The 13520-nt window shown below is 45.4% G+C and overlaps 1 protein-coding gene across 1 annotated transcript in view; it reads left to right on the forward strand.

Moving 5' to 3' along the window:
• adamtsl3 (ADAMTS-like 3) overlaps window positions 1–13520 on the forward strand; it is a 243556-nt gene that overhangs the window by 166018 nt on the left and 64018 nt on the right. The window contains exon 6 of the mRNA XM_078256216.1: window positions 7745–7981. Within this exon, the coding sequence (XP_078112342.1) occupies window positions 7745–7981 (237 nt within the window). The remainder of the gene's footprint in view (window positions 1–7744; window positions 7982–13520) is intronic.

Raw genomic sequence — 13520 nt, forward strand, 5'->3', positions numbered from 1 at the left:
ACTTGACTTCTTTTTTTTTTTGCTGGACACTTTCATGTGTAAACAAATTTGGCTATTGACCCCCTGGATGGGGTGTGTGAGTGTCCCGTTGTACTAAAAGACAGACAGCTAGAGACAGCTGCTCATTTATCCTTGTAAGTACATTTTGTTTTAAGTCTGTTTTTCACTAGCCAAAATTAATAACCAATTAATATTACAGTTAACCTGAATTACATATGCACCTTGCTAACCATGCTAGCTAACCATCAGGTCCTTATTGCAAAACTGTCTTATTTTAATGTCTCCCCGTTAGCAACAAAATGGATTGAGTCGTATCTAACTGGTAGAGAACAATATGTTTCTGTGAGCGGTTCTCGTTAATCAGCTCTTGGCTTATGCACAGGGTTACCACAAGGATCGATACTTGGCCGCTTTTGTTTAGTTTATATATTAATGATTTGCCGTTTGTTTGCCCTGAAGGCCAAACACTAATGTATGCGGACGACACCGTAGTATATGTGCATGCCAAGACAAAACATCTGGCTTCTGCCAAACTTACCACAGCCATGGATCAGATCACCGATTGGCTAAATCGTTCCTGCCTTCATCTTAATGTAAATAAAACTGTAGGAATGTTTTTTCACAAAAAGAAAATGTAACATTGTGTCAAATATAACCATCTCAGGGCAAAACATTATGATTGTGTCACAATTTAAGTATCTGGGCATTACTATCGACTCTAATCTTGCTTTTAAAGCACATATTAAGAAAGTGTGCAATAGGGTCAAGTTTAGCCTAGCAAATTTTAAATATATTAGTAATACCCTAACTTTTAATACTGCCAAATTATTTATGGATGCCATGATTATGTCACATCTAACATATTGTCTGACAAGCTGGGGACAAACTAACAGCTCATCATTAAAGCCACTAGCTACTCTTTGCAAGAAAACACTCAAAGTTTTGGACCAGAAGACGAACAGCTCACATCACTGTATTATCCTAAATAACCGTAAACTGTTGAGCTGGGAAGATGTAATTAAATACAAAAACATCTGTCTTGTGTACAAAATTCTGCATAACACTCCTTGCTCCTACTCCTTTGAACTCTTTCATAACACAACATAACAACAGCAGTCAGATCGCTACAAGCACCGCACGAGGCGACCTTCTAATTCCATTCAGGAAAAGTACATTTGGCCAATTATCATTTTCTATTAAGGCATTACAAAACTAGAATTCATTGCCCACTACAATCAAAGATATACATTCATATTCCACCTTTACAACACACCTTAACCCTTGTGTTGTCTTCCTGTTGACCAAGAACAAATCTTTCAGGGTCAAATTTGAAAAAACCTAACCCCAACACCCTGTGGATTACATCATAGCAGGGAGGGCGGGGGGATTTTGGTTCCGGCAACGAAAATTTTGGTTTCCACTTCCGGTTTCATGGTGTCCGCTTCGGGCCATGCCCGCGGCGGCCATGTTAAGTGCATATTATAACTACTTACTATTTTACCATACTTCCTTGTAACACATCCTGCTGCTGCAGGAATAGCAACGCCGATTTCGGTGCCTCATTCTGATGCCTCATTCTGGTGCCATTGATATGCCTGCACTTCTCTCTGATGCTCTGAAACAGACGTTACAGGCAACAGAAACATTGCTGCACATGACGCTAGTTAACACTACACTTAACAGCAGCTAACATTAGCCTACCGCTAGCTAGAAGCTGGATTAAACATGGTTACAATGCTGACAGCTAACGCTAAATGGTGTAAAGTGTGACTGTATTTCACTGTAGAGGATTCAACACCGGCATGTAACAATTTGCAGCTGCCGTTGTCGGAAAAACACAGACGGTGCGTTCAATGAAACTGGTAATTTACAGACTCGTGGTGCATTCAAAGTTGTTGTTAAATTCAAATGTGTGACTAGATTAAATATATAATAAACAAATACAAATCTTAAAATCAAGTTCATAAAGTAACTTTCTTTGCATTCATTTGATTCCCAATCAAGATGCACTGGTAAGAATGGCTTTCCATTGTTAATATGTACTTAAAAACTGTTCTGAAATGCAAAATAATAGAATTTTAATCATGTGATAAAACATGTGATTAATCGCGATTAACTATATATAAATTTTTGTGTGTGTTGTAAAGTGGTTAGAAAAAATGAAATCGGCTGGCCTAACTCAAAGAAAATTGGAAATCGGGATCGGCCTAGAAAGTTGTAATCGGTGCATCTCTAGTTTTTAGAAATGGCTCACGATATATTGTCATGAGCTCATGAGCCATGACAAAAGACAAGAGATACAGTTTGCAACTAAAAGGTTTAACATTTATTCACTAAAGATGACCAGAAAGATAACTAAATATACAAGGGATGATGTTAAAGTAGTAATGAATAAAACTATTATAATGGCAGAATAAGCTAAACCACATACTCAGCGCCACTACCATTTGAAAGGGAAATAAACAGGCTTTCCAACGTTATAAGATTTATTGCCAAAAAGCATTGTTACCACAGAGAAATAATCTACCAAACACAAATGTCCTTACTTTTTGTGCTAAGTTTACATAGCTGATGGTCTCGTTTGCTTACATATGTCTTCTAAAGCAGGGGTCTTCAATGTTTTTTTAAGCCAAGGACCCCTTAGTTGAAAGAGAGACAGAGCAGGGACCTCTTACTACATATACTGTAGAAAATGAATGAGTTGCATACAGTGTTTCCCACAGAATTAGATTATATTTGTGGTGGTAGCTGACCCGGGGTGGGGGGTACACGCGCGGAAAGAGGTGCAGACTTCTTATATTAATTGTACTGCAAATATTTGTATAAAAAATTCTGCAGGTAACAATTCCAAATTTTAAATTTAATGGTATAATGCAGTAAGGGAAGGGGACTTTCGCATCTGACAACAAAGTCCAGTTCATCTGATTAGTATGAACAGGGCACAACCTTATCTTTTTCCCAAGGGGCATATTTTGCTCCTCAGTTGAAAAATGTAGGAGTGACTTATATAAGGTAACTGCTATTACATTTGTAGCTAATGTGTACAATAATACAACATCCATCCATCCATCCATCTTCGTCCGCTTATCCGGTATCGGGTCGCGGGGGTAGCAGCTCCAGCAGGGGACCCCAAACTTCCCTTTCCCGAGCCACATTAACCAGCTCCGACTGGGGGATCCCGAGGCGTTCCCAGGCCAGGTTGGAGATATAATCCCTCCACCTAGTCCTGGGTCTAAACCCCGAGGCCTCCTCCCAGCTGGACGTGCCTGGAACACCTCCCTAGGGATGCGCCCAGGGGGCATCCTTACCAGATGCCTTAACCACCTCAACTGGCTCCTTTAGACGCGAAGGAGCAGCGACTCTACGCCGAGCGCCTCACGGTTGACTGCGCATCTCACCCTATCTCTAAGGGAGACGCCAGCCACCCTCCTCAGGAAACCCATTTCGGCCGCTTGTACCCTGGATCTTGTTCTTTCGGTCATGACCCAGCCTTCATGACCATATGTGAGGGTAGGAACGAAAACTGACCGGTAGATTGAGAGCTTTGCCTTCTGGCTCAGCTCTCTTCTCGTCACAACGGTGCGATAAATTGAATGTAATACCGCACCCGCTGCGCCGATTCTCCGACCAATCTCCCGCTCCATTGTCCCCTCACTCGCGAACAACACCCCAAGGTACTTGAACTCCTTCACTTGGGGTAAGGACTCATTCCCTACCTGGAGAAGGCACTGCATCGGTTTCCTGCTGAGAACCATGGCCTCCGATTTAGAGGTGCTGATCCTCATCCCAGCTGCTTCACACTCGGCTGTGAACCGATCCAGTGAGTGCTGAAGGTCACAGGCTGATGATGCCATCAGCAAAAAGCTGCTCATCTGCAAAAAGCAGCGATGAGATCCCCAGCCCACCGAACTGCAACCCCTCTCCACCACGACTACGCCTCGATATCCTGTCCATCCTGGCGGAGGCCAACTCTCACCTGAAACGAGTCCGACTTACTGCCGAGAACCCGGACACAGCTCTCGCTTTGGTCGTACAGAGATTGGATGGCCCTGGGAAGGGACCCCCTCACCCCATACTCCCGCAGCACCTCCCATAGTATCTCCCGGGGGACCCGGTCATACGCCTTCTCCAGATCCACAAAACACATGTAGACCGGTTGTGCATACTGCCAGGCTCCCTCCAGGATCCTTGCGAGAGTAAAGATCTGGTCCGTTGTTCCACGACCAGGACAGAATCCGCATTGTTCCTCTTCAACCTGAGATTCGACTATCGACCGAACCCTCCTTTCCAGCACCTTGGAGTAGACTTTACCGGGGAGGCTGAGAAGTGTGATACCCCTGTAATTGGCACACACCCTCTGGTCCCCCTTTTTAAAAAGGGGAACCACCACCCCGGTCTGCCACTCCTTAGGCACCGTCCCAGACTTCCATGCAATGTTGAAGAGGCATGTCAACCAAGACAACCCCTCCACACCCAGAGCTTTAAGCATTTCTGGACGGATCTCATCAATCCCTGGGGCTTTGCCACTGTGGAGTTGTTTAACTACCTCAGCAACTTCCACCAGGGAAATTGACGTCAATCCCCCACCATCCTCCAGCTCTGCCTCTACCATAGAGGGCGTATTAGTCGGATTTAGGAGTTCCTCAAAGTGCTCCTTCCACCGCCCTATTACCTCCTCAGTTGAGGTCAACAGCGTCCCATCCTTACTGTACACAGCTTGGATGGTTCCCCCGCTTCCCCCTCCTGAGGTGGCGAACGGTTTTCCAGAAGCACCTTGGTGCCGACCGAAAGTCCTTCTCCATGTCTTTTCCGAACTTCTCCCACACCCACTGCTCACAGCAGAGGCTGCAGCCCTTCGGGCCCTTCGGTACCTTGCAACTGTCTCCGGAGTCCTCTGGGATAACATATCCCGGAAAGACTTCTTCAGTCGGACGGCTTCCCTGACCACCGGTGTCCACCACGGTGTTCGTGGGTTACCGCCCCTTGAGGCAGACCCTAAGACCACAGCTCCTCGCCGCAGCTTCAGCAATGGAAACTTTGAACATTGTCCACTCGGGTTCAATGCCCCCAGCCTCCACAGGGATGCACGAAAAGCTCCGCCGGAGGTGTGAGTTGAAAGTCTGTCGGACAGGGGCTTCCTCCAGACATTCCCAATTTACCCGCAATACCTGTTTGGGCTTACCAGGTCTGTCCAGAGTCTTGCCCCCCACCCCCTGACCCAACTCACCACCAGATGGTGATCGGTTGACAGCTCCGCCCCTCTCTTCACCCGAGTGTCCAAAACATACGGCCTCAGATCAGATGAAACAATTATAAAATCGATCATTGACCTTTGGCCTAGGGTGCTCTGGTACCAAGTACACTTATGAGCATCCCTATGCTCGAACATGGTGTTCGTTATAGACAATCCATGACTAGCACAGAAGTCCAACAACAAACAACCACTCTGGTTTAGATCAGGGAGGCCGTTCCTCCCAATCACGCCTCTCTATGTGTCTCCATCATTGCCCACGTGCGCGTTGAAGTCCCCCAGCAGAACTATGGAGTCCCCCAGTGGAGCCCCATGCAGGACTCCACTCAAGGTCTCCAAGAAGGCCGAATACTCCGAACTCTTGTTTGGTGCAACAACAGTCAGAGTTTTCCCCCCCACAACCCGCATGCGACCCTCTTGTCCACCGGGGTAAACTCCAACGTAGCGGCTCTCAGCCGGGGGCTTGTGTATCCCGACACCCGCCCGGCGCCTCACACCTTGGGCAACTCCGGAGAAGAAAAGAGTCCAACCCCTATCCAGGAGTATGGTTCCAGAACCGAGAGGTGCGTAGAGGTAAGCCCCACCAGATCTAACCGGTAGCGCTCCACCTCCCGAACAAGTTCCGGCTCCTTCCCCCACAGAGAGGTGAAATACCACGTCCCCAGAGCCAGCGTCTGCTGCCCGGGTCTGGTCCGTTGAGGCCCCTGACCTTCACTGCCACCTGTGTGGCAGCGCAGTCGACCCCAGCGGTTCCTCCCACAGGTGGTGGGCCCATGGGATGGAGAGATGTCCGCCACGTAGCTTTTTCGGGCTGTGCCCGGCCGGGCTCCATGGCAAACCCGGCCACTAGACGCTCGCTGACGAGCCCTCCATCTGGGCCTGGCTCCAGACAGGGGCCACGGGCTTCCTCCGGGCAGGGTCACTCCATCTCTTCTTCGGTCATTCATAGGGTTTTTGAACCATTCTTTGTCTGGCCCCTCACCTGAGACCACTTTGCCTTGGGAGACCCTACCAGGAGCACAAAGCTCCAGACAACACAGCCCTCAGGTTTTTAGGGACACACAAACCTCTCCACCACGATAAGGTGATGGTTCCCGGAGAGGACAATAATAGTGTTATGAATACAAAACATTATGAAGTGTAATGTTTTCTATTTTTTAAATATTGATAAATAAATTGTACGTGATGTAGAGTAACAGACTGCCCCTACAGTTTGACATGCATGTGAACCGCAGATTGTTGCAAATGTAACCATCGTAGTGTGAAATACAGTTTAACTGCTGCTGTTACGGGAACGGGCCTCAGCACAGAGGCGAAGCGAGTCAAGGCAATGCCGCTAAAGCACTCAAAACTTTGACTTTCATGCGTAGACTACTCTCAGATGGCTCGCATCAGGTGTTAAAATGAACTGTACCAAAACACGGGGGAAAGTATTTAACGTGACATACGAGATGTTTTTATTTTTACAGGTTATGAAACTGTCTCAATTTAATACTGATAGACGGCAGCATAGCCCGCCGCGCAGACAGACAGCAGTCGAAGCTCCAGCGGATGGAGAGCTGCGCCGCCGGTCACCAGAGCAGTATGGTGATCTGGAGAGTCCGGTACAGTCTGACTCTGCAAACGCTGGCAGCTGAAAATCAGACGTTTTGGCGCTTGTGATTTTCCTCTGGCGCTGGCTAAAACCTCTTTAAGGAGCGCCAAAACTTTCTCTATGCAGTGCGACTCTAGCCGTCTTCTCTGCAGAGAAAAAGGTCGATGTCTGTCGATGTCTTCTTTTGTTTGTCAATTAGCAGATCGCAAACCAAGTTTAAGGCTCATAGTGGCACCTACATTACTGCATTGGAGTGTGTAGAATAATCAATGATATTAATTAATCTGCATGGAGGAGTAGGGTCTGTTGTGTTTGTGTGTGTGTGTGTGTGTGTGTGTGTGTGTGTGTGTGTGTGTGTGTGTGTGTGTGTGTGTGTGTGAGAGAGAGTGAGAGAGAGAGAGAGAGAGAGAGAGAGAGAGAGGATATATGGCATTATGTGGCGGTCAACATTGATTGTGTGGCGGGCCGCCACAAATATATGTGTGGGAAACACTGGCATATTAAACTGGAAACTGGCCCTACAATAACATGTAGGGCGGCCTACAGCATTATACATATATTTTTAGTGCATAAAATACTAAGCTATTAAGATAATTGTTGGCATGATTTTATAAATAATGTGTTAATGTTAAACATACATGTGACAAAGTAAATCCTTAGGATGAACTGTATCTGTGGGTGGCTACCTTAGTGACTACCTTACCTATGGGCCAGTAAGCCTATCACTAATGTTTTTTTCACAAATATATATATTTGCTAATAATATGTTGGATTGATGTAAAGATATTTTAGGTTTTATCTGCTTTGAATGCATATTTAAGTTACAAGTGACACTGAAATGATGGATTGCGATGCGACACTCCAACCTGTGTCCTTGTCTCTGTTGTCCCTCTCCTCAGGATTGCCCAGCAGAGTCTGGTGATTTCCGGGCCCAGCAGTGTTCGGCCCACAATGACATCAAGTACCAGGGTGTCACCTACGAGTGGTTCCCATCACCTTATGACCCGTCAGCACCCTGTGCACTGCGCTGCCAAGCCAAAGGGAGAAGTCTCACTGTTGAACTGGCCCCCAAAGTGCTGGACGGGACACGATGCCGGGCGGATGCTTATGACATGTGCATCAGCGGAGCGTGTCAGGTAACGGATTGTATAGTCAGACGTTGTCCATTTAGTGTCATCAACCTCTGATATGATTAGATATCCTCCACCATTTGTCTCATTACCTATGTGAATGAAGAAATGGTGCAAATGCAGTACATCATAACAAGTTCTGTGACATGAAATGATACCTAGGGCAGAGGCTCATCTATGGCTTGTAAAGCTTAGCTCATATTTAAAATGAAGTTCTATTAATTAGATCACACGTGCTTGTGAGGAGTTCTGTTACGTTTTGTAGTTGGACTTCACTTTTGTACAGATCACGAAAGACAGATGATTGAAGGTAGTTTTTTTATTTACAAAGGTGAAGTTTAGTACAGGACTGATGAACAGGATGGAGCGAGGGACAGGCATGTGAGCTGGTTAGCTGGTGTTGAGATCCAGGTAACAGATGGTGTGGTTCGAGTTCTGTGACCCAATAAACCAAACTGTTACTACAGGCTGTTACTTAGAACAAAGACCTTAAACTAGATTCTGTATCTCATGGCCCTTATTTGATAGCTCCTCGACTCCTTGGTCCTCGGCTGAACCGGAAGTTGTTCTGTCCCTCCTCGGTGAAGGCTGTCTCAAAGCTCTTATTTCTGCCCCGAGGAGCGAGCATCGATGAGGGATCATCGAGGAGCTATAGCCGAGGAAACAGGAGAGCAGGCTTCCCGGAAGCTGTGCAGATGAAGGAGTTGCTAACTTCGCCCAAACAGCTGACGTATTTATGTGACGCTTCAAAGGAAAGGACGTCTTATCCCTCTAAAAAACATTTGCTGGTTGCCTCTCTCCTCCCGTGATTTCTTCGCGTCTCTGCCGTGCCTTTTCGGTGGGAGGGACTAAGACAGGAAGGAAGGCAAGTGGAGGATTCGGGAATGCAATTTAAGGGCCATGGGATGCACCTCTAGATTCTTGTTTCAAAAGTTGGCCGTAGTACTCTTTCACTTGATAGGAATAATCTGGCAGCGAACATCAGGAATCCGAGTCTTTATGCAGGATGGTTGATAGGAGAAGACTGTCAGGTGTATTGATTGGCAATGATCGTCAGGTGTGTTGCTCAGCCAGAAGCCCAGAACAAAGCTGCCGTCCACAAACAGACAAATATTAGGCTCGTTCGAGATGAGCTGCACCTCGCCTGTAAAGCGGATGAGAGCAGTTTGTGTATCCCCACACCCGCCCAATACACGGCTGAGGTCTTGCAGTCGGTGGAGAACAACTGCACTGCCTGTGTCTCAAACCTGCGGCCGCCTTGATCGCCTGAGGTTATCGTTGCCCACGTGTGGATGACGTCAGGATCAAGTAGGACACAAATCTAACCGGCATGCATTGGGCGGCGATCACCAGTGATCCATTCTGCGCAGGCCTGGCTCATCTCCAATGAGCCTATTAGTACTATGGATCCCACCTGGTTTCTAGGCAAGACCCGCCCTACGAAGCAGCCCAATTGATGGAGGCTAGGCATTGACCTTGAGTAGTTAAGGTTAGGAAAGCTGATTGGTCAGGGGATAGGACCTGAACAAATCGAGGTTCCGTTACCCCACGCCAGCATGGACGCCTGGCCAATCAAAGGGCGCAAATGCTATTGAAGGGCATGTCTTGCCTAGAACTGCAGTGGGTTCCATAATAACAGGTACAGACACAAGAGGGAGCAACAGCGCTGACTATGACAAGTACACATGTAAAACTTGCAGTGCAGAATTACAGAAAGTTTGCATCTGATGCATTTACTGTCTTTTGATGGCAGAAAAGTCAGTGAGAGAGCCCTCACACAGTTTTTGTTGATATAATGGGTCATTGCTGAGCCTTTACATATACATAAACCAGTGTGAGCATAACATTGACCAGAACTAAAAGCAACAATGGGTATATTTATTTTGTTGTTATAAACCTGTATCATCTTTTAAGGCTATAGTGAGTAGTTTCTGTCTCCCCCATGAGGAATTCTAAGTAATGACAACAATTCTGTCGGTGCATCCACATGATACAAGCATTCGGTGATCACGCACCACCCCCACCCCTCCACACAGTTGCTAGTAGCCAAGAAGTACACGGAGGATTAAAAAAACATGATGGACTCTTCAGAAGAGGTAATTATCTTCACTCGATTTGCTGCGTACATAAGTCACCGGACGACACCATTTTCTAAACATAGCCATACTGAGAAATACAGAGAGAGTTGTGTGAAGCTGATAGTCTTAATTAGCTTTGTAGCAACTCATTTGGCAATGTAACAGACATTCATTCTCATAAAGAAGTTACATACTAAATCTTTAAATAGATTTAAAGATTCTATAATGAATTCATTTTTTTCTGTTATTATGGTATATAGCCATTCATGATATCTGCCTAATAGAATACAGTAAAAAAAGATTTAAAAGACAATGATGATGTAGATGAAGTAATAATAATAATAATAAACAAGGCTAAAAAAACTGACCTCACATTTCCACATGTTGTCCACCCGACCTCCTCCCTCTTGACTTTCTAGCTCTGTAATAACACTTCCTCCATTGCTCCCGAGAGATAATAGTCATAATTACTACAGCCATTATAGGGCGCACTTGAACATATGTCATTTTTGGCCATTTGCTGAAAAGACCGATGCTCACATTTTAACTGGATTTTACAATTTTAATTGTTAAAAACCTATCATGCCCCCTGGCCAGAAGAAGTGGAGTTGCGACTGATTTATAGTACTACGTAGGCTCTACGTAAAGCCTAAGCCTTAGCCTACATAAGTGGCCTACAGCGTTGTAAAGATTTATACTGGTGCGCTGGTGTGTCTGCGTTAATCTAGCGCATCTCTTTAAGAAGATAGCAGAGCCGCTTTCCAGCATTGCACGCTTGTGGGCCACTAGCAGTTTTAAATTTCTCTTCACTGACCACTGACAAACAAAGAAAACCGGTTACAGCCTCATACAAGCCCGATGGTTGCACCTGATTGGACGTGGGCCTGACTGCTCCCGAATTTCAAAACAGACCATAATGGTGGCTCGTTTGGAATACAATCTCTTATTTTACGAAAATAGTTCACCGAAACGTGTTTCTAAATTTCCATTTAATGGGAGAAATAGGCCATGCAGATGCTGAATCTGTCGTCATTTCAGATCAAAAACGGTCAGTTTAAAACATTTTCTTCAGCTTTTGAGAGGCGGCGAGCCGAGCTGCCCGCTTCTCATTTGCATTAAGTAGCCTGGATTCAACTTTACATTTTTGCAAATGAGGAGCGGGCAACTTGACACTTTCTATTGACATAGAAATGAATGGTAAGCGTGGAAATGACGCTGACAGTGGACATGTACCATGACAGAGATTAGCTTTGGAGCGAGTACCGGCGGTGGAGACGGAGAAACAGTCATCCCCTGTTTCCCTGACCATGGTGGGAAAGCTGTAGCAAGAAAGGATAACCCTCTTCTTAATTTCATATTGTTCACGGAGAAGGAGAACCCAAAAATGAGTAGGGGGAAATGCAATGCTTCCAAGCCATGGCCAAGCGGACCAGTTGTTGCGGTCTGCATCGCAGCAATGCAAGGTTACATTTTTATAGAGGTGCACGTCAGCCTACGGCATAGGGTCTCCATCTACGCATACTGACTTCCGTACCTACGGCGTAGTTTCAACACAGAACCATAAATCAGGCTTTAGTCCCTGGGCTAAAGCCTGATTTATAAACTGCTCCTATGTATAGGACAGGTTAAATGCAGAGGACAAATTTTGTTTCTCTGTATGCTTAGAAATGACAATGAAGGTCCATTTAACATCACTGTTTAGAGTATCCACATTGTTGCTTTGCTTTGCAGCCAATAATGTGGCTCACATATTGCAATGGGGCTTGATGAACTGAAAGGGTGGGCTGGGACATGGAAACTCTGGTCCCTGCAGTGTCATAATCATGTCAGAGACTCTATGTTTAGCTGAGCTTTGTTTTAGGACGCACAGAGCGGAATTCCCTGCAGATCTCTTCCACTCCCAGGCTGGCTGCTTGATTAAAGGCTGTTTGAGACTGCATGGCAGGAGGAGGAGCACCATGTATCACACTTGACAGACCCATTTCCGAAAACAATTGTTAATATATACTCTTTGGCACATCGGTGATTTAGCAGAAAGTGGCAGTGTAGTAGAAACCTATTATGAGCTACTGAGTGTTCTCGTCCAACTGTCAAGTGAATTTGGACGCATTTCCATCATCTCTGTTGATGTGTGAATACAAGAATTGATGAGTTTTGGACAGCTTGTTGTTTTTCCATTTAGTTTTTTTTTTTCTGTCAGTCTGACATGCTGCATGAAGACGAAAATAACAAATCACACCAGCTAATAGCCATACCAGCCTGACCTATACACAGCATTTTTTACTGACATTTAAAAACACACAAAGCCACTAAAAGTTAAGGGTTGCTTAACTGACAAATGCGTTTCTATCACCAGCTGTGACTGCATTTTTATTATGAAAATATAACAGACCATTCTTTCCCACTAGGGACTACTCACTGTAATAACAGACAATAGCAATACATACCTGCACAGTGCCTATTCTCCAGCCACTATAATACAATACCGCAACTCAAACTATGCTGTACCAAACGGTTGACAGAACCATTTAAGAGTTCCATCAGAGAGGGGACCGGCAAGGAGTTATCAACAAGAAGAGTTGGCAAATAAACAGCAAAAGGACTGAAGAATACAAATTAAAAAAGTTGCATGACCGGGAAAGGAGGAAGAGCCTTGTTAACATCGGTGAGGCCTTTCAACACTGCAGAAGGAGGCGGGTATTTGTTTGGCAGTTGAGTTTAAATATCAACAATCTTCGCGCAGCAGCGCTTACTACACCATTAATCTGTAAATAATAACAAGCGGCAACCTCCGTTGAAGCGAAAAAGGAAGTGCCAAAAACTGCAGTTCATCGAGTGGCCACTTGGTGCTGGCTCCAAAAAGGAGTCAATCCCCCATTAAAATGCCCAACTGTACAGCAGACTTAAACAAGTTTACAGACATCTATTTCCACCCTCCCTGTCAGACCCTACTTTTAATATCTGGCGAAACAAAGGCCTGCGACATGTCAAGGACCTTTACAAAGAAACATTTTTACTGATTTCACAGAGCTTGCAGCCAGGCACGAATTACCACACTCTCATTTTTTCTGTTTTCTTCAAGCCAGGCACTTTGTCCAAACCACCTACCCTCACCTCCCCAACCACCCGCCCGGGTCTCTGATTGACTCCTTGTTTTCAACATACACTGTGTAGGATAGGGTTTTTTCCTACCTTCCAACAAGACTACCTGGATGCATTGTATGTGTCAAATGTTATTGTATGTGAACGAAAAATCGAATAAAAAGATTTATAAAAAAGAGTTTACAGTCTGGTACAAAAAGCAGTAGTAGTAGCAGTAGAGGAGGTAACAACAGAGGGAATTGCGGGGAGAGAAAGGAGTAATCTCTTCTCTGCTTCCTCAATAGTAGCCAAGATGATAGTATCCATACAGATCCATTAACAACTTGCCTTGCTTATGCAAATCCAGCTGTCTACATCACACAGCA

This window comes from Sander vitreus, chromosome 1 (genome assembly GCF_031162955.1).
Source record: "Sander vitreus isolate 19-12246 chromosome 1, sanVit1, whole genome shotgun sequence".
Classification (NCBI taxonomy): domain Eukaryota; kingdom Metazoa; phylum Chordata; class Actinopteri; order Perciformes; family Percidae; genus Sander; species Sander vitreus.